Source organism: Hypomesus nipponensis, chromosome 2, assembly GCF_054491055.1.
Source record: "Hypomesus nipponensis isolate SF chromosome 2, ASM5449105v1, whole genome shotgun sequence".
In the NCBI taxonomy this organism is placed as follows: domain Eukaryota; kingdom Metazoa; phylum Chordata; class Actinopteri; order Osmeriformes; family Osmeridae; genus Hypomesus; species Hypomesus nipponensis.
The window spans coordinates 18,841,038-18,859,871 of NC_140362.1; the positions used below are offsets into that span (position 1 = coordinate 18,841,038).

General features: G+C 40.4%; 3 protein-coding genes and 1 long non-coding RNA gene across 5 annotated transcripts; all 4 read right to left on the bottom strand.

Annotated features, from left to right (window-relative positions):
* Window positions 1-58: 58 nt before the first annotated feature.
* LOC146301349 (cornifelin-like) lies at window positions 59-1,320 on the bottom strand. Its single transcript, XM_084710254.1, has 4 exons — window positions 1,212-1,320; window positions 832-969; window positions 570-706; window positions 59-344 (listed from the first exon to the last, which is right to left on the bottom strand). Exons 2-4 carry the CDS (start codon window positions 941-943, stop codon window positions 246-248), a joined length of 348 nt encoding a protein of 115 aa, XP_084566380.1. The 5' UTR covers window positions 944-969; window positions 1,212-1,320; the 3' UTR covers window positions 59-245.
* A 365-nt stretch (window positions 1,321-1,685) lies between these two features.
* Window positions 1,686-4,938, bottom strand: mrps15 (mitochondrial ribosomal protein S15). The gene is made up of 8 exons (XM_084670714.1): window positions 4,690-4,938; window positions 3,855-3,920; window positions 3,667-3,742; window positions 3,486-3,534; window positions 3,161-3,245; window positions 2,998-3,056; window positions 2,369-2,560; window positions 1,686-2,002 (listed from the first exon to the last, which is right to left on the bottom strand). The coding sequence occupies exons 1-8, from the start codon at window positions 4,844-4,846 to the stop codon at window positions 1,895-1,897; spliced, it is 792 nt and encodes a 263-aa protein (XP_084526840.1). The 5' UTR covers window positions 4,847-4,938; the 3' UTR covers window positions 1,686-1,894.
* Window positions 4,939-5,269: 331 nt separating this feature from the next.
* On the bottom strand, window positions 5,270-12,968 carry csf3r (colony stimulating factor 3 receptor). 2 transcript variants are annotated; one of them, XM_084670726.1, is made up of 17 exons: window positions 12,830-12,968; window positions 10,844-10,945; window positions 10,501-10,569; window positions 9,902-10,201; window positions 9,637-9,766; window positions 9,316-9,491; window positions 8,934-9,103; window positions 8,655-8,823; window positions 8,166-8,248; window positions 7,818-8,025; window positions 7,443-7,634; window positions 7,186-7,287; window positions 6,759-6,905; window positions 6,527-6,670; window positions 6,316-6,412; window positions 6,150-6,231; window positions 5,270-6,055 (listed from the first exon to the last, which is right to left on the bottom strand). In XM_084670726.1, the coding sequence occupies exons 2-17, from the start codon at window positions 10,851-10,853 to the stop codon at window positions 5,495-5,497; spliced, it is 2,640 nt and encodes an 879-aa protein (XP_084526852.1). In that variant the 5' UTR covers window positions 10,854-10,945; window positions 12,830-12,968; the 3' UTR covers window positions 5,270-5,494. The 2 variants fall into 2 exon arrangements, with proteins under 2 accessions (XP_084526852.1, XP_084526861.1); XM_084670735.1 differs by lacking the exon at window positions 12,830-12,968 and having other exon boundaries at window positions 10,844-10,959.
* A 4,100-nt stretch (window positions 12,969-17,068) lies between these two features.
* On the bottom strand, window positions 17,069-17,573 carry LOC146301352 (uncharacterized). Its single transcript, XR_014729574.1, has 3 exons — window positions 17,489-17,573; window positions 17,239-17,297; window positions 17,069-17,145 (listed from the first exon to the last, which is right to left on the bottom strand). It is a non-coding gene; the product is annotated as an uncharacterized LOC146301352 (long non-coding RNA).
* Window positions 17,574-18,834: the final 1,261 nt, after the last annotated feature.

An 18,834-nucleotide genomic window follows, 5' to 3' on the forward strand; every position in this document is an offset into this window, starting at 1 on the left:
ACTTTACACAGTGACCATTGAAGCCTCGAGACAGCACAGATAACAGCGTTTCAGATACAAAAAAACTTTATTTTCTTGAATGTAATAATGTTCATACCAAATAACAAAAGCTATTCCAATTTCTAGACAGTTGGGAATAACTAAGGTTATTGTTATATTACTATTTGTAAAGTGAATTCAACAACAACTCAATTGTTCATAGTGTGTGTTCATGTATGAGGCACTGTTCTGTTTACATGGTCAACTCAAACGTCCCCATGTCTGATACGAATTTCTCGTGCCATTCTGCATATCTCACACAATCCACAAAAAAAGGTCATCAAGGCATCATTGCATACTGTCCCCTGTTAGAAAAGAATACAATGTTGTGTTACTGGTGAGCATAATAACCATTATCCCGAATAACAATAAAAAACACCCCCTGAACCAAAAGTATTTTACAAAGGCACAAAGTTGACCCTTGCTGTCTTTCCTAACAGCACAGCTATAGATTTTACAGATAAAACATGGTGTAACTACATGTCTGTACTCCAGAGTGTCTTATGCACACTGTCTGTGAGGGCACGTACCTGAATACCGTAAGTCAACCTCATGTGAGTCCTCATGGCTGTCATACCTCCTGGTAAACATCCCAAACATGGATTCTCCCCATACTTGTTCGCTGTGTAGCAACCTAATGCTATTGGACAAATGCAGCCTATGCCACCTGTGTAAGAAATTTGAACATTGTTGTAAAATACAGGTCTCCAAAACCATTAAACCAAGCCAAATTTATGTCATGTGTTTCCAGGATGGAGAGCTGAATGATGCTATGTAACACTCCGTACTCACACACTAGGAAGTCATTGCAGCAGGAACATAGTCCGGTACTCCAGTCCCCTGTCTGAACATTGGTACCATATGACCCTGCTCCAGGCTGGTGGGTTATTACTGGGTTTGACATGACAATCAGCGTAGAGGAGTTTTAGCCTTTTAAAGACAAATCACACGGTTAATGTAGGATGCTTAAGACAGGAAGGACTGATGTCTGGTCATTTTTACAACCTTGAAAGGAAAAACATTCTGCTGAGAACATTTTGTAATTCATAGAATTCACAGTTTTGTATGCAAGATCTATTAATTACGAATTTGTTATTTTTGACACAGCGTAATTGTATATACCATCAAAATGTATATTTCTAATGTGATAGAGGATGAAGCATGTCACTCACCACCGCTGTCGCTTGCTCTAACCCTTTACAGATCTGAGTTGATGATTCTAAACAGGAAATTGTGACACACATGCTCTGCAAAGTGCTGGTTAGTTACTCACTGCTCTACTTCCTATGATGATCAACATGTTCTTCTTCTTATCCTGTGAACTCAAGTTCACACACTCGCTCAATGGAAAAATGTCACAAAACTAAAATATACATACAAAATGAAATTGCTCAACTGAAAAACAGTTCAAATATTGTGATACTGTGTAAAATCTTTTTTTCTTTAAAGTTTTTGTAGGAATTCTTCATCTTCACAGTCAATTCAGGGAAGTCATTGTGTACTATGATATATTTTACAGATTAGGTTGAATCCCATCAGAAAATACAACTCCTTTATTTCACATCCTGTTTAGTTATATCCCAATCATATCTTCCTACATTGCAGTCACACACCCAAAGCGATTAAATAAAAACTCTTGCAAATGATGAACCACAGTTGATTTATTGATACCCATCAAGTAAGTACAACCCCCACCGCTAAACAGTAATCTGCATTATGCAGTATAAATATTTTTTCAATTTGTTTTGCTGAGGGAAATGAGAAACGAATGCATCAACAACCATTCTCATAAACAATAATCCCAATGTTTCCTCAAAATCGTATAAAGCGGCAACATGCTTCAATACTAACAATATTATTGGGGTGCTGCGGCTGTTATCTTTGACTGGTCAGCCTGTGTGTGAGAAGTTTTTATAATTTTCTTCCTTAGTTCTGCTTTCTGTTTCTGTACCTCTTTGAAGACCTGAGAGAAAAAACACATGGTCAGCCAAAACCATGCTTATGATGATAAACAAGTTATCATAAGTAACATTATTCAATGACATGAAGCTAGGTCAGGTGGCAGATATAGACACATTGTATAAGCCAAAAATAGTCTCTGCCATTGATGTCTAGAGATAAAGTCTCCAGTTGAATTTCTGAAGCAAATTTCTGAAGCAAAACCAGACCAGCAAAGTTGTGTCTGTGCTCTGTCAATAAATATTGATGTTAAACTATTACCTGCTTGAACCAGATTTGCAGTGTCATACATTCATTGTTAGTAAAATGTTTGCTGGCAGATTTCAATTTTGAAAGTGTATCGATTCCACGGGGGCCTTGAGCTCTCTACCTTGATGCAGAGGGCTTTCTTGGTCAGCCAGCGCCGGGTGATCCGCCTATAATACTCAGGGGGGAATGTATAGGTGATATCCAACTCCTGGCAGACACGTTCAAAAGTGTCATAGCGAGTCATCCTCAGTTGCTTCAGCAGCTTCTTCCTGCTGTCGATGGCCATCAACATCCTCCTTTTGTTAGCTTTGTCCTAAAGTAAATGTATAGAATCAGAGGACATAAAACTAAGGGGTTATGACAATAAACCAAAATAATTAATAGGGGAAAACTTGATATTGGATATAATTTCCTTCAAGAACATTTACCTCTCTTACTGAAAGAGGAAGTTGGGGACATTTTAGGACGTACGTAACTAGGACTGAATTATCATAACGGGTAAAAATGTGACGACAGTGAATAGTACAGAATTTGGCAAATGTCTGTTTGTGGAATATGTATGGTCTGTCATAATTTCCCAGCATGCAGTTATTACCACAACTCAATCTAATTTCAGGCCAGGGTGTACACAGGATATCCTGCTGTCAAAACTCTTACCAAAGAGGCGGGGGAGAAATAATGAAATGTGTGGAAAGATGTGTTCTTGTCACTGCTATTGCGGCTTTAACATTACTTATGTTCCACGCATACCTTTGCATGTTTGTGCAGGTGCTCTTGATAGTTCCTGATTCTCACAGTCAAAAGGGCAACTGAAGAAAGAAAAAGAAACAGCACACAGTTAACATATTTATGACTTGATTGTTCTTAGAGTAAACGCAGTGTCTTGCTCTCAACTTTGAAAATTAGAATTTACTCTTGACTTCGGTGGAGCTGCGGTCAGATTCATCCCTCTGGACTTTTGCAATCAGCTGCTCCTTTTTTAAGTGTAGCTTTTCACTCTGAGGATGTGTCAAGGGATTATACAATTATTTCCAAAATCAGGCAACAAAATGTCGCCCCCCTAGAGAGACTTGTTGACTAGCAGCTGATAGTTACTAACAGCATACAATACCATTAACATAAATTAGCCTATGAACACTACAAAGTCATTATAATACACAGAGTCATTATAATTTATGGGCACTAGGAAAGATGAGAAATACAGTGAGAGCAGACCAATGGAGGACACAGGGACGTACATGGCTTGCTAGTTCCAATGTCAGTATTCTCTTGACCAGGTCATCAGTTCTGTCAACACAGAAAAGAATACCATGAAGACTCAAATTGCACTGGATATCTAATAAATCAAACCCCTTGTTAAGTAAGAACATGGATGAAGTTTTCTTATCAGTGTTTACATTCATAAAATAGTGCACATACGTTTGAGCAAGGGGAACTGCTGCATAATCCATTTTCAACATCGTTGGAGGAAGATCACTGAGCTGGCTTTGAAACACTGCATAAAATCAAGTGCCCACAGTATTTGTTACATAGTAAAAAAAATAAAAAATTAAATTAAAAAACTGTGACATACTTCCAAAGAAGATTTGTTTTCTCAAAGAACATACCTGGTTTCCTTTTTCTTGCAGCTCGGGCATAGTTTCTAACAGGCTGAATGGAAAAGCTTCCAGTGCCTGGAGGAAGATAATCAAAATGTTTCACATTTAATACTTTAAGTCTAACAAGTGGATTGGAGTATGTGCTGAACTTGAGACAATAAAGAAATCATCACTATGTTACAGTTTATTTTGCTTCGTGTTTATGAGAGCAAGCAAGGAAGAAAGGTTGCCTCCTGTCAATATAAGTAGCCTAATTAGTGTAGTGATAAATGCTACAGACACTGCGGTTTCCCCACATCCTCTTGATCAAAACCACTCATCAGCAGAAGAACTCATTAATAATAAGTCTTGTTTGGTCTCTAGATACAAATAACCAGCCCATTCTAGCATTAGTTTAATTTGAACAAATGTTGTAGCATTTCCTTGCCACCATACATAAATAACTGCGATAAGATCATTAATTCTGAAAGGCGATGTCCTAGGTGGAATATGACACATCCACAAGACTGTGTCTGATGTATCATGGCCTCTGGAAAGTACAGTGCCATCTACTGACCTGCTTGATATCATACCGTTTTTAATAATCTCCTTTTTTCTCTGTCTTGGAGAATAAAACGAATTCATGCACAGATCATATAGTTAAACGGAGCCCGTTGGCAAGAAAATAAGAGTTGAATGAATGTTCTTTGTAAGAACGTATTGATAAAAAACAATCAGCAAATATTAAAAACATTTTTAAGCTCTAAACCAGGTAGCTATAACAATTTCCCCCCGAAGACATATCTATCCAGTAGGCCTAAACAGTTACAGCTATAGGTGTTTTTTTGGTTGTTGCCATACTCACCAATTTTCGCAGGCCTTGCAATCAAATGCGATAAACATGCCCCATTTTTCAAAGGGAGACCTGGGGGAGTCCCATTTAGTCTTGATATAAAACCACTTTCTCGCAAAACGATAGATGCCGATTTTAAAGCACCTCTTAGTGCCAAGCTTGGGAACATAGTGGATACACAAACAACTTGAGCCTTCCAGCTAAAAAATGAAACATCTTGACAGCATTTGTCCCCTACAGGAGGGCCGCCATTTTGCTAGACTAAACTAATAGAACATGATCAAGAAGGGTCTAGGTTAGTTAATCGATGCTTGATTTTACTCGACGCTTGACAAAAACTACATCGAATATTTAGGCTATTGTAAATATTCCCTACATATGCCCTATGTTGTTATGCAGCATGAATACAATATATGAACTTTCCTATACACTTATCCACAACTTATCAGATAATATTATCACCAATTTATGTGAAAAAAATTTATTATCATGTGTACAGTTTTTATTCAACAGCAATCATAAAACCAGCATAGGTACAGAGAAAACAGTACAAGAAATTCAATTAAATGCAGAACCCCCCCCCCCCCCCCCCCCCCCAGTCTCTCGCTTGCTCCCGGTTCCTGGGAGATTGTATAGCATTTGCAGGCTTCAGGGAGACACTATTGAAAATGCAGGAGACTCCCAGAACCTCCGGGAGACTTGGGATGTCTGTGATTGGACTAGATACAATACTTAAATGTTCTTGGAATCCAAATGAACAATGTAACCTGCATGCAAATTCAGATGATTTCAATTGATGTCTAATCAACAACTGGGGTTAAATATCATTTTCAGCATCATTCATTGTTAATGCTCGAAGCAAAGGAAAGTCTTCCCAAAGAAAGCCCACCCCTCCCTGTCCCGGGGCACCATGTTGACACTCTCTAAAGGCCATTTCTTCACTGGGTAGCCCATGGTCAAAGATGTGGGTGTCCAGGAATGACTTGGGGCTGTCAGGCTCCTCTTCATACAGAAGTGGTTGAGTGGACTCTGAGCGCAAGTACTTATGAGACTGGGCCTCTTGCTGAGCTGCTGGCTGACTGGCTGGCTGACTAGCTGGCTGACTAGCTGGCCTACTTGCTGGCTGGCTCGCATATGGACCAACAAAGATTACAGTGCCATATGTAACTGATTCTTGTTGTGACCCGGAGTAACCAGGGCTGAGTGGGGAGCCACAAATGGACTCGCCTAGGTCACTGGTATCGTTGCCACTTCCATAGTCCAACCAAGGGTCATCTTTAAACTTTACACCCCCTTGCTCCAGTATTTTGTTGGGGATGTCAATAAAGCTGAGATGAGATAGACAGACTGAGGACAATTCCTGAACTGGAGAAGTATCCTACATAACGGAAATAGGATTGTTATTTGCTTGCTTTTATCACAATATTATCATGCACAAAGAGGAATGCTAAAGAGAGTAAAAAAAGAAACACCTGGAGTTCTTCTGATGTGGTCCACATCTTGATGCTGCTGTTAGCTGGGTCTGGGATCATGGGCCAAAAGCACGTCTTCAGCCTTAAGATATTAATTGATTATGTGGTGATAAAAAAAAGCAAGATTGAGGTCATTGCTGATATGATGAACTAGTAAAAGGCTCACCGCTTCTGCTTTGTGAAACAGGTTAAAGCTGTAAAGATGACAAACAATGACACACCAACACAAACTACAATCACAGCCATGACAACTTCCAGGGCATCTAAAATAAAGGAAGCAGAAAAAAAGCCTTTAATTTTGTTTTTGTGATGCATCAGTACCATCCATATATACATCACCACCACACGTATACAGATTTATAGACAAATATACAAACCTATGGTCTCAGGTTTGACAAACTGAACTTTTGTCCCGTTGAAACTCCCTCCATGTGTGCTGACCATGATAAAAGCTTCTAAGAAGGATGTTGAGCTGATCTCATTTAAGACCGCTGTCCTTTGTGTTAGGTCTCCATTCACAACTGAAAAAAATGTGGGAAAGTGTCATTGCATGACTTATTCAGTGAAAGACAATCAGAGCAAAATGCAAAATATATATTATTCCCCAACCTTTAACATTTCCCTGTTTAGTCCAGTAAAATATCTTGTAGCTGTGGATGATTCCATTTCTTTTGGTTAAAGGAACTTCGTCCCAGGTCAGCTCAATTTGTGGATGCCAGTTCTTCCTAATCCTCAGAATTGGAGCTTCAGATGGGGCTGTCATACAAGTGGAAGGACACTTAGATCTCACAAAATCTAATTAGGAATAATCATAAACGCTTTGATCTTTCACAACACAGGGCTATCATAAACAGTACAGAGGACTAAAGCAAGGTTTACTTCAGCATATGCCCAGCAGAGGGAAGCATTGTATCAAAGTAATTTTCTTTGCAATATAAGCTCACCTAGTATTTGCCCAAAGGGGGTCAAAGACCCCCCATTTGAGTCTTTGATCTCACAAAGACCAAGGTGCAAGGTCTAGTCTTTACCGACTTACCCTTTTGTCTAGAGTATGCTTCAAAGGTTCGAGAAATGCCAATCTCATGCCCATACGTTGCGTACACAGAGATCCCATAAGGCCTATACGGCTCAATGCCCTCTGCAAACAAGAATAAATGGATTAGGGAAGGTCCATGTTCATGCATCCCTAGAAACCGTGTGAACAAAATCGGCGAAGCGCATCCTGTCCACAATGAAGGGTTTAAATCAAAACTAGAAGATAAAAAAAAAAAAAAAAAAAACTGTTGGGCATACGTGATATGACAAAGCTGGATTGGTTTCTGTCATTCCAGTCAAACAAGATGTGGGGTGGGTCCTTTTCACACAAAGGTCTCCACTCCACCACATATCCGGTGATGTCAGACGACGACGAGACCGGCGCCCACTTTACCATTAGAGATGCATCCCCATAAGGAACCACACGGACATCTGACACTGCAGGCAGAGCTGAGGACAAGAACGACAAAGTTCTTGTTCATGTCACAGATGCAAAATAGGACACACATCATCCGTTTTTATAACACAATCCAATGATTTTGCCAATGATGAACCGTTCATCTTGCAAACATCTGAATCCTTCCCATAAATATTCAATGCAAAGACCCAAAAAGTAAATAATCCGTAGGCTACCTCTGTTCAGAATGACAGGCACTTCCGTTGGAACGGACCTCCCTGCAGCATTCACAGCCCTGAGAAACACTCTTCTGATTTCTCTGGGAAGCTGAAAAGTACAGCGGCTGGCTGATGTCGAGCACACTTGGATTTTCTCCCCTCGTGCTCTCAGGAACGAGACGATGTAGGACACATTCTTGCTATTGGCACGAAATTGGGTGGACGGCTACAAGGGATTAGAAGAACATCGTTTCTGAACTACTGCCAAAATGAAAGAAAACACAACATTGTGTCGTGTCAATTTGAGTTTTTTTTTGCAGTCTGTATTATTTTGTGTGTTTGACTGTGTGTGTGCATGTCTCTTGCCTTCCACAACAAGCACACAGTGAGATTATTTTTCCTCTGCTCCCCAGATACCTTCGTCCAAAAGTCAAGTCTTCCAGTAGGAGCTGAGAAGAGACAGGGAAGACAGTCAAAAGTGGAAAGGTCTCCACTTCTCATTAGCTTGAGAAAGAACACGATTGTCTGTACATGCACTTTAAGAGAAGCCAACACAAGTCAATACATCAATTCACCCAAAGCTATGGCAGGATAGAACATGTAGAACATTACTACAGCATACTGAGTAGAGAGAAAAGTAAGCTTAGCGAAAGGAAGGTCAAATTTAAGTGTAAACTTCCTCTTGCTCCTTTTCAGGCATATCTCAACAACACAGATTTTTTTTTTTTTTTTTTTTGTGAAAACATTGTTGTATTTCCATGCTTTTCATTTTGTTTTGTATGTCGATATGTCTGAAATAAAACTAAATCAAAATCAAATCAAATCACTCCCCAAAAATGTTGATGCATAGTATACCCTTTTCTTGGGTGACTCCAACATGGCTGGGACTCCATTCGCTCCAAGGGCTCTGATTGTATCGAACTCGGAGTTGTGCCAGGTACTCCTTTCCATGGAGCAGACCACATACCTTAATAAGTGTACCATGCATCACACGGGTCACTGGTATTACACTCGGTGCTAGGAGCTGGGATCACACACACACACAAACACACACACCACATGATTATAATAGTAATTGTCAGTTTTTAAGTCAACTTGTGTTCGAAGGCGGCACTGCATGACATTTTCTTTCACCATTTTCTCATTCCACAGCTCTTTGTCTGCAGGTTTCAGTAGAACTTCCAGGTTTAATCTGGTCTCAGGTACCCACAGTTGCTGATCAGACAGACTCCAACAGAACTTTAGACAACCATTACTATTGGGCTCCGATTGAATGGCCAGAATGTTTGGAGGGTCAAACTTTGCTGCAGGATGAGAGTCACATTCATTGTCAGTACTCATACAACAGTATGTTAGGATTGTGCTGGGCCAATCTTTTCCAGTGATGTTTGATAAACATGTTTCCCAGTGACAGTGCTTTAATATTAAAATACTCTTTCTTTGAGTTTATTTGCAGATTTTAACATAAATACATTCATACATCACAACAGATTCTACACACTGCCTACATCCGTACCTGACTCCACAGGCTCTAGAAGCAGATGCTTTGAAGTAGCTTGGCCCAAAGCATTCACGGCTCTTACGAATATCTCCATATCCGAGAACAGGACAAAATCCCCACGTTGAATTGTGTAGCAATGGACCCCCAGTGGAATTTCATACATTTTCTTTCTCTCACTCTTTGGTAAGTCGCTGAAAAATGAAGAAATAAGTTATCCTGAACCAGAACAATTCTCAAAACATGACATCTTAAAATATTGTATAAAATCTGAAATTGCATTATGAATATATCACAATTCATAAGATAAACCTTCAGAAAAGTCCTATTCTTTGATACCTGATCTCTGTGTGAAGGGTGTACTGTGTTGGGAGTTGGGTGTTCTTCCCAGGGTCCCAGCTACATGTCAGAGTGCTTGGTGTAGTGAGATTGGTAACACAGGTAAGGTTCTGAGGCACTGAAGGTGAAACTATGGAAACCCAAGATTTCAGGTTTAGCCAAATGCAAAAGCTGTATGCTAAATCCTTGATGTATACATTGAAGCCATATACTAAATCTATGATGCGCCACAAACAAATAGAGAAAGAAACAAAACCAGTCTTACATCCAGCTTTTATCTCCACTCCTCCAACCTTTTGGCATGATTGGCCCACCAGGACACAGCATGTGAGAAAAGCTCTGGTATCTGTGAAGTTGGAGATGAAGACCCTGGAGATGCTTGCGCTCTCATTGGCTGCTGAAGGACTGCTGGGAACGAGGTGCTGGCCAAGGTGCCACTGCACATGAACATCTTGTCCCTCAACCAGGGGACAGTCATTGCTGATGACACACCAGGCTGTTACGTGTGACCCTGAAGCCACCACAGGGGTGGAAGTCTGCACCTCACTACACAGTGACGTGTTGACTTTTTATAAAGGGGAAGAGGCGCAGGAAGAAAAGAAAATAATGGTTGGCATTTGGAAGTATATCTATTGTAACACACCATGAAACAGGGAGAAAAAGTATCTTTACAGATACCACATCATTGGGTATATTGAGTGTTCCATCTGCATAATTTGTTATCATATCTATGGTTTTGCTTTTACAAATGCCACTTTTTTTTATAACAATGTGGGTGTGGATTCTAATCAATTGTCTGTGCAACAATTGGCAAAGTGGTGCCATTTAAAACTGCTCATTTAATTTAGACGGTACACAGCTCACCATTTGTCATTCCTTTCACAAATGCCAGGAGTATAGGGAGAACCCAGGCCGATGCCATGGCGTTTAAAGCTGATAAGAACATAAAATAAATAACTGATTTTAAATGAGAAATGACCAAATCAAATGGCAACCCTTGGAATACAAACAACAGTCGAATATGTGGGTCACTAACGTATTTTAATGTGGGGGAAGGGATGTGTTATACCTCGTCAAAACAAATCAGAAAGATATCATGGCGTTTAACCATTACAAGTTGACTGAATACTTCTGTGAACTGAACTTCAATGATGTTAACATGAAACTACAGTACACACTCAACCAACAAACAATACTAAATACTCACAATTCCACATTCACATAAGACTTGGTGATCACTCTGGGACCTTGTTCGGAACTCCACTGGAAAGATGGCTACCGTCAGGACATGTCTGTGCCTCTGTGCAGTCTGAGAGGATAGAGAAAACAGTTATCGTCTGTCCTTAAGCTTGTTACTGCTATTCTTTCCTGGAAGTAGTCTGAACGGCTGTTGTCGCTCTGTGGTTAGCACAGGCTTGCTTGTTATCACCATCCTGGGGACACAAACCCAGAGGCAACTGAAACCACCAGGTTGTGAAATCCCCTGTCCTAACTCCTTGGGCTTGAAAAAAAAGAGAGACTTGCGCCACCACCATCAATATTCTTTAGATGGTACTGTGTGATGTACAAAAAAAACACATTATTTGGGATTGTTCTACAAGTGGAACGACTCATTTTAGCTTGAATTGACAAAACGGTAACGCTATTCTTTTGTTTCCTGACGTCCACTGAAAATATTTCAGTAGGACAATGTGGCCACCTAAGTAACTATGAACATTTTAAGACAAGCCAGGCATTCTTGCCATGTGAGTAGTGTTTGCATTGTGTGAAAGTCTTTCACTTATTTCTTATCAGCTTTGTGCATACAAGTCTCCACTTTGCTGTGCCATTTATTTTCTTTTTGTCTCATTACAGTGAGCTAATTGCCTCTGGCTGACAAATTAGCGCCCCTACCCCCTGTCTCAAAATGAGAAAAATAATGTTATGTTTGCCTTGATTTCTTTTTTGACTACCTTCAATGTCGCCCCAACATTATTTTGGAAGCATCAAAACTCAGTGAGAGTGGCAGTGCTCCATTAATCAAGAAGGGAAATGTTTGTCTGTATCTAACTAAATCTAACATGTTAATGCCAAGTCTGCTGCATTGTCTTTTAAAATAAACATAAAGCATTTGAAATACTGCAATCTTTTTGTGTCTGAAAGCCATACTGTAATTTACATGGGAAAACTCTGCTTAACATGACATTTTAAAAGACTGTCATAAAAACTTAAATACTGTGTTATAATGTGAATTAATTATTGTTATGGAACAAATGTGTTTGCTTAAAAGATACACCCAGTTTGAAGCAAATCTGCCCCACCACTGAAAAACTGGAATGTTGATAATACTGTAACGTCACAATGTGTGATGAGTTGTGTAACAATGTGTAGTGATGTTGTAACAATGTGTATACTTGAGATACAGACATGTTTTCCCACCATATTGCGTTAGAATGTTACTTACTACATACCCTTCTCTCGATATTGGGCAATATCCTCTTTAGGTAAAGCAGTGTCATTCCTGTCTCTATTTCTCTTTTTTTTTATGTTAACTATTTAATTCATATTCCGTTAACAAGTTTTTCTTAGGACTAATGGCAATCATGAACTCATACGGTATTTTGTTGTTGTAAAATCGACAAAAGTGTTTCCCCACAAGAGAAACACATTAGGTATTCAGCAGAGGCCAGAGAGACCGGAAATCTCTTCTGTTGAGAAAACAACAGAAAAAAGAGGAAAGCAAAAATCCTCTACATCCTCTTTTTACATGGATGTAAGTTCAAATGTAAAGACATTTACCCCCAAAAAAAGACATTTACCCGACTCAAATTGAATCCTGTGTTGAAAAAAAGTTTCTTATTTAACTTATTCTTTTAATTAATACACCAAATGAAATGTACAGATTATAAGTGTCTGAAACACAATGCTGTTAAAATGATTGCGGAAACTGTTTCCAAATATTCTTAGCCAAGGCTGAAGTTCATAGGACACATTTTTACCAATTAAATTAACAAAGAAGTCAGACTTTAAGTCGTAACTTTGTAATTCAGTTTCTACCTTTCCAGCCTTGTGGCTTAGTATCATTCTCCAACATCAAATATTGTTATTTTTCTTTTCTGTTTGGCTCAAGTGTCAAGTACAATCAGAATGAAAGGAACAGTAAGTGACTTGATCTGAAGATAAAGAAAAGCAATCAGAGAGAAGCACTACTCACACACAGCGGCAGGGCCAGAGAGGGCTTTCATAAACTTTGATGAAGAAAGGATCAGATGAAATGAACTCCCTGAATGTAGCTCATATTCAAGGGGCACTTGTGTTTAATCAAGCAGCCACATCCTTGTTTTGAATTAGCTATAGGCTTGTGAAACAGCCACCAGATTGTATGTAGCCCATCACATGACAGGGCAGAACTTGAGAAAGTGACCGATTTTGAGGCATGTGCCTTTTACCATGGGAGGTATTTACTGTATTTTGGGGGAAGGGGGGTTTTAATTGGAAGGTTGCTAATTCTAATTAGAATGGTGCATAACAGTGTTTATTAATTCTTAGATATCTTTTTTGTATTCATGTATTCTAGTGTTGGGAAAAATACTTGAATATAATGATTAGGTTAATCTAATGTTAAGGTTAAATTAGTTACAAAAAAGGTAAAGCCACAAGTTTCTCTCCAGAGGGAAAATATGTCTAGAAAACCTAAAGTCCATAGTAAGGGATGCATGCCCCTTTCATTGTGACTATCTACGTTCTGTGACTTATAGAACTAGAATGGAAGAGACTGGAATAGAGCTCTTAAATTTGTTATAAACTGCACTGGACACTCACATCCACCTGCCATATCATGTTTACTTGGCAATTAAATCATAAAATCTTTCATAAAATTATCTTTCTGAAGCCTAATTTTAAGCAGGTCACCCACACACTCAATTTTTAATCTAACCCCCACATCCCTGAATCCTCGCTCCGATGTATTTGGAAACATAATGAAACCTGTTAATCAGAGACCACCAGAGAAAGAATCAAAGCGATGCATTAATTAGTCACTAAATTGAAATTAACAGAGTAAAGAGAAGTTGGTACCAATTAAAGCGGCATGAGGTAATTATTGTGCGGTTGCCATATTTTGCTTGATCTTTTCCCTGATCAGCTGCAATAAACGATGTGCTCCCCATCCACTGAGTATAACATTCGGCCTTTCAGTGAGCACTCAAATTACCTTGGAGCCGGAAGCAAACTTGAGCTGGTGAATCCCTGCCCTGATTGTGATTCCTGTGTATGCACTTAATTTAATGTAACATCGTCTCTCTGTTAATTTCTTGAACAAATTTGCATTAACAACCTCCCAAAGTAGACATTTCTGTGATCTTTGGTGCTCATTTTTAAGTGGATCAACCCCCCCCAAAAAAAGTTCTGTAAAAAAAAAAAAAAAAGTCCTCTTGGTCTCCCACACGCAAGTTGACTTATTTTCTCAGGCAGAGGTTTTGGGAAATAGGACTGAGGGGCTTTGTGCATGTGCATAGCTGTTACTGAGAACCCTGAGGAGGACAGTGGGAGGGAGGGAGGGAGGGAGGGAGGGAGGGAGGGAGGGAGGGAGGGAGGGAGGGAGGGAGGGAGGGAGGGAGGGAGGGAGGGAGGGAGGGAGGGAGGGAGGGAGGGAGGGAGGGAGGGAGGGAGGGAGGGATGGTGGGAGGAAAGGGGGGAAGGAGGGAGGGGGTCAGACCAGCTCAGACTCACGCTCATGCTCCCTACACGCACCCAATCCACTCCTATCTAGTACCTGTCACACACTGGCCGCAAAATGGAATTGACTATTGATTTCCCCCTTACCACAGGTCAGTGGTGCTGGCAGGCTGTTGTGGGCGCTGAGAGGCTGTTGTGGGAGAAGAAGACACGAGGAGTAAAGGACCAAGAAAAAAAACCACATTAGCCACATGGTGTCTCCTTGGTTTGTGTGTTAGGCACAAAATTACTTTTGAAGAGGCGTGTTAAAATAATGTAACAAAGAGGTGTGTTTAAATAGCCGAGCATGTTGCTATCTAAAATGGGAATGGATAGATATGCACTTACCATGTAAACCTTTTAGGGCAACAACAGGGGCCGAGAAATATTTCATTTACTGTATTTTTCGAATCCTGAGTACCATCAGAAATAATACTCTTTTTGATCTGCAAAAAAAAAAGTGCGACCATGAAAAAATCTCTTTACATATGATCATCTCTTGACCTTCCAAACTTGAAAAGGAAAAACCCTTTTTTACAAGGTGCCGACATTACCTACATCACGCAAAACAGACCAGGCTCTTCAAAATAACGAGAAAGGTCTAGGGGCAGCAGGATTAACTAAGCATGCTTATGGAAATGTGTAACCCTTGCCATGTTCACTCATGGGCCCAATGCAGCAAAACAACATGCCTTTACATAAGGCGTTGCAACGTTATGCATTCCCTCGTTACACTGTGCGTGAGAGGTGCTTCACTCTGGGGCTTCGCAGACGCTGTCACCCCTTTGAGGAGTGGGGGGAAGAATTCAGCAGAGCATAACTTGAAGCCTCGTCACGTGGTTTGAAACTGACTCTCAGCATTTAGTTGTCAGTGTTTGTGAAACAAGTGTGCTCAATTAGCATCGCTCAGGTTAGGGCCAAGGTTGGCTCTCGCCCCAATGTTTGTTCATGGACAGTTGACTCTGTCTCTCTCTCTCTTTCGCTCGCTGCAAGTGAGCCGGGTTGTTTATTCATTGATCGAGAAACGGCACACAATTGTGGTGTTATAGCTACAAAATGCTTTTACTACTTGTGACAATGTCTTTGTCATGTTATCCTGCTGTAGCAAAGTTCCCCCAAATTCTTTTTCCCAAAAACATTTCCTCACTATCATGTCAGGATAGTGTAATGTGTGTAGCTGTAACAAAATATAGGATTAGAGGAAGTATGGGAGTATCAGAAGCAGTTTCTCCAGAAAGATCTGACTAGGAAATTGCACTGTTGGAAATTGCAATCTCTCCCATTGGGAAGATCTACCATGGTCCTAATCATAACGACATGCTACAATGAAGCCCATGAACTGTCTTCACTAACCAGGACCAAATTAACTCTTTCCAGGTGGGTTTCAGTCAACCAAGGTGACAAGGCCTCCTTACCTTCTATCCCTGTGCAAGTTGTCCATCCGACATGATATATGGCCATTCTTCCCAGCCTACCCGCTCCTAAGAAACCAAGTTAATTGCTTCACTTTGTTCTGTCACTTACTTTCCTGTTTGGGTTCTGGATGAGCGTTCATAGTTGGCTCCCGCTCCGGTGCTGGGGATGATTTATGGACTGTTCAGTGTAACCTTATCTGGCTTCCATTTTGCAGCCCTCAAACACTATTCAGGAAGAGATGAAAGCCAGGATTGACACTTGAGAAAAGCCCTTCCACAGAAAGCAAAAGGTACTTTCCGACTTCTCTGATTTGATGCCAAATCCAATTGTTTTCATGTCAGTTTAACACAAATTGTTTTGATTTAGGGAAACAGTATTTCCAAGTCAAGTCCAATACCCTGATGTCTCCACATAATGAACTATTGCAACACATACTGTTTGTTAGCGAGAGTCAGGGAGGGACAGCAGATTGACAGTAGGACACAGAATCAACGTTCAACCGTCTATTTTACAGCATGTGAGCTCACAGCACCATGTTCTGAGATATTTTATCTTAGGCATACCAATAGATGGCACTCTAGTAACACACAGGGCTGTGGGAGAACCGATTTTTGATTGAAAAATGTAGTTTATTACAAGATGTTGCTGACGACACAGAAGTCCCTTCCTTTAATAACAGAAAACAATAGCCTCAGATTAGCACTCAACACAAATTAACAATCGGTTCACCCGTGGTGGGTGCCTTGTTCAAACAATCGTTTCATGTTCACAGATCAAGTCCCTGGCCACAGGTCAGAAGGAGATAATTCTACTGGTTTAGCCATTTATACTAGCAGGTTTCCTCCTAGAATGGATAAGGCCTTCCCCAGAAAGCAACTGGAACATACAAACGATCTCTTTACTGTTCCTAACTCATGCTCTGGGGCTGTAGAAACCCTCCCCAAACCGTGTCATCACGTGGGACAGGCTTAACTAAACCACGGGCCATATATCCGAATAATCTAGGCTCGTACTGAATACGAGTATGCCTGTTGTGTTGGGCAAATTTGAACGGAGAAGTTAAGGGGGCAAAATCATTTTCCGGTTCAAAGTGGTTGACAACTTGTCTTCTGGGAGGTGTTCCCAAATGTCTGGGATCATGGTCATGTTTGGGAAGAAAACCACCGGGAGTAGCTTGCCCGTTGATCCAAGGAATTGGGTAGTCTGGGTAGCTTGCTCTTTGGTGGAACTGGCCTTGAAGGACCTTGAGAAACTTGGTCTCGGCTTCTCTTGGGCCATCATTACTTTCATAGTAGACTGGTCCCCTAGGTTCGGGATTTCTGGGAAACTTCCCAAGACGAGCAAGTCCAAGCGGGTCAGAGACCCCAGGGAGTCTCAGCCCCATGGCAGCAGCTCTGGCTTAAGCAGAATCACACAATAAACGTAAAATTATTAGAAGTGAGGAGCTCCGAGTTGTGTTTTTACCCCAACAATTACGTAGTACAGACCTACCTCGTGCAGTTTTGGCACAATACACGCCTCCAGCTGAAGCAGAATGAAGCAAAAGGACACTGTCGAAATACAGAAGGTCATAATCGAAGGTCATAATCGAAAGAAAGTTTAAAATGAATAAAGATAAGAATTTTCCAAATGTCACCCCTCCTTAAAAAAATCCAATTGAATTTAACACCTTAAATAACCTGCCAAAAGCATATGCATCTTTACTGGTAGAGCAGACAAAAAAGCCTAAAGATTCAAGCACCTCACCACCTCTTGACTCCTAATATGGTGTCACTTTGAGCCTCTAACCTTCACTGACTTGATTAACAAATTACAGACAGCTGCGTTGTCATGGAGACCAAAACCCAAACATTGAATGTGCTCAACCATTAGGCAAATTGCTTCATTACACCAGCTGATTAGATAGAGGAGCGGCAGCACATTGTGGCCCTTTTTGCTTCTAATGGTTAGATTGAGAGACGCATCTAAAGCATGACTTGACTTTATGAAGGACAAACTAGTCTTTGCAGAGGGTTTTTGATATAAAGTATCTTTTTGGGTCGAAATCAGTTTCACACTGAAAAAAGTATCGATTTTGAAAAAGGAAGATATGAATGCATGCTCATCCATCTGCTGTAGAAGGCAGTAATACCATGAACATGTGAACAGTGATCAAATGTAGGTCTCCTGATAACATTAATTTTTGTTACCATGGCAACTACTGAATCTCCAAATCGATTTTTGCTAGCAGCACTTGCTACCTGTGTGGGTTACGTTTAATTGCCTTTCCTAATTGACATAGGCTTGATAATTATCTGTAATTGGACATTTGAAGCATGTATGACACGTGCTACCAAATTACACAATTTTGGTAAACCTATTGTTTTGTTCTCAACCTTAAACTGTGTAAGTTAGCATCATGGTAAAACCTTAACAATAGGGTTAGGCTAATCTGATCTAAAAAGCACAAAAACATCCATTGATTTTGTTTATTACTACCTAAAGAGACCATTGCTTTAATTCAGTGTGAGGATGCTACACAAGGAAGCAGAGGAAGGCTATAGCAAATTACATAATTCGCCCAAATCTTTTCTGTCAGGAGGACGGACAAGCTAAAAGGCGACTTGATTTAATTCTATAATTGCACGCTCACCTTTACCCTCAGACTCATACTTTGGTAATTAATAGGGTCTACCATTATTTGAAAAGTGGCATTGCAAGTAATGGAATTCAAATTGAAGGTGATGTGAAACCAAGAATCTGAATGCTTGCCGAGTTAAGAAGCTCATCTTATCTCAGGCTGAGGTGTCACCAGGGAAAGTAATGTTGCCAAATATAATAACAGCAGCTTCCAGGGGACCAAGGACGACCCGGAGCATTGTTCCAACACTCAGAAAGCATCTGTGCTTTGTCATGACTGAGACATGACTCTCCTCTACCTGTACAGCTCTGCTTTATAAAGAGGGCATCCCAGACAGTCTATAAATTAAACTGTCTTTGAAGCGGCTGTATAAAAAGGAAGCTTAAATTGTTTTCTCATCCCCGTTTTAGGTTAGGTTGACATCGGGGGACAAGTGCTCACAAGATCCATATCCCAAGTAGGGATCT

Excerpts from the sequence above, each read along its gene's own strand:
- LOC146301349 (XM_084710254.1), bottom strand. The coding sequence starts at position 943 with ATGTCAAACCCAGTAATAACCCACCAGCCTGGAGCAGGGTCATATGGT. Across the intron at positions 707-831 it reads CTGCAATGACTTCCTAGTGT|GTGGCATAGGCTGCATTTGT; the intron begins GTGAGTACGGAG and ends TTTCTTACACAG. Across the intron at positions 345-569 it reads GGTTGACTTACGGTATTCAG|GGGACAGTATGCAATGATGC; the intron begins GTACGTGCCCTC and ends CTTTTCTAACAG.
- mrps15 (XM_084670714.1), bottom strand. The coding sequence starts at position 4,846 with ATGTTCCCAAGCTTGGCACTAAGAGGTGCTTTAAAATCGGCATCTATC. Across the intron at positions 3,921-4,689 it reads TGCAAGGCCTGCGAAAATTG|GCACTGGAAGCTTTTCCATT; the intron begins GTGAGTATGGCA and ends ATCTTCCTCCAG. Across the intron at positions 3,743-3,854 it reads TGCAAGAAAAAGGAAACCAG|TGTTTCAAAGCCAGCTCAGT; the intron begins GTATGTTCTTTG and ends GATTTTATGCAG.
- csf3r (XM_084670726.1), bottom strand. Across the intron at positions 8,026-8,165 it reads CTGTGTGCTTGTTGTGGAAG|CCGTCCACCCAATTTCGTGC; the intron begins GCAAGAGACATG and ends AATCCCTTGTAG. Across the intron at positions 7,288-7,442 it reads ATCCAGCTTTGTCATATCAC|AGGGCATTGAGCCGTATAGG; the intron begins GTATGCCCAACA and ends TCTTGTTTGCAG.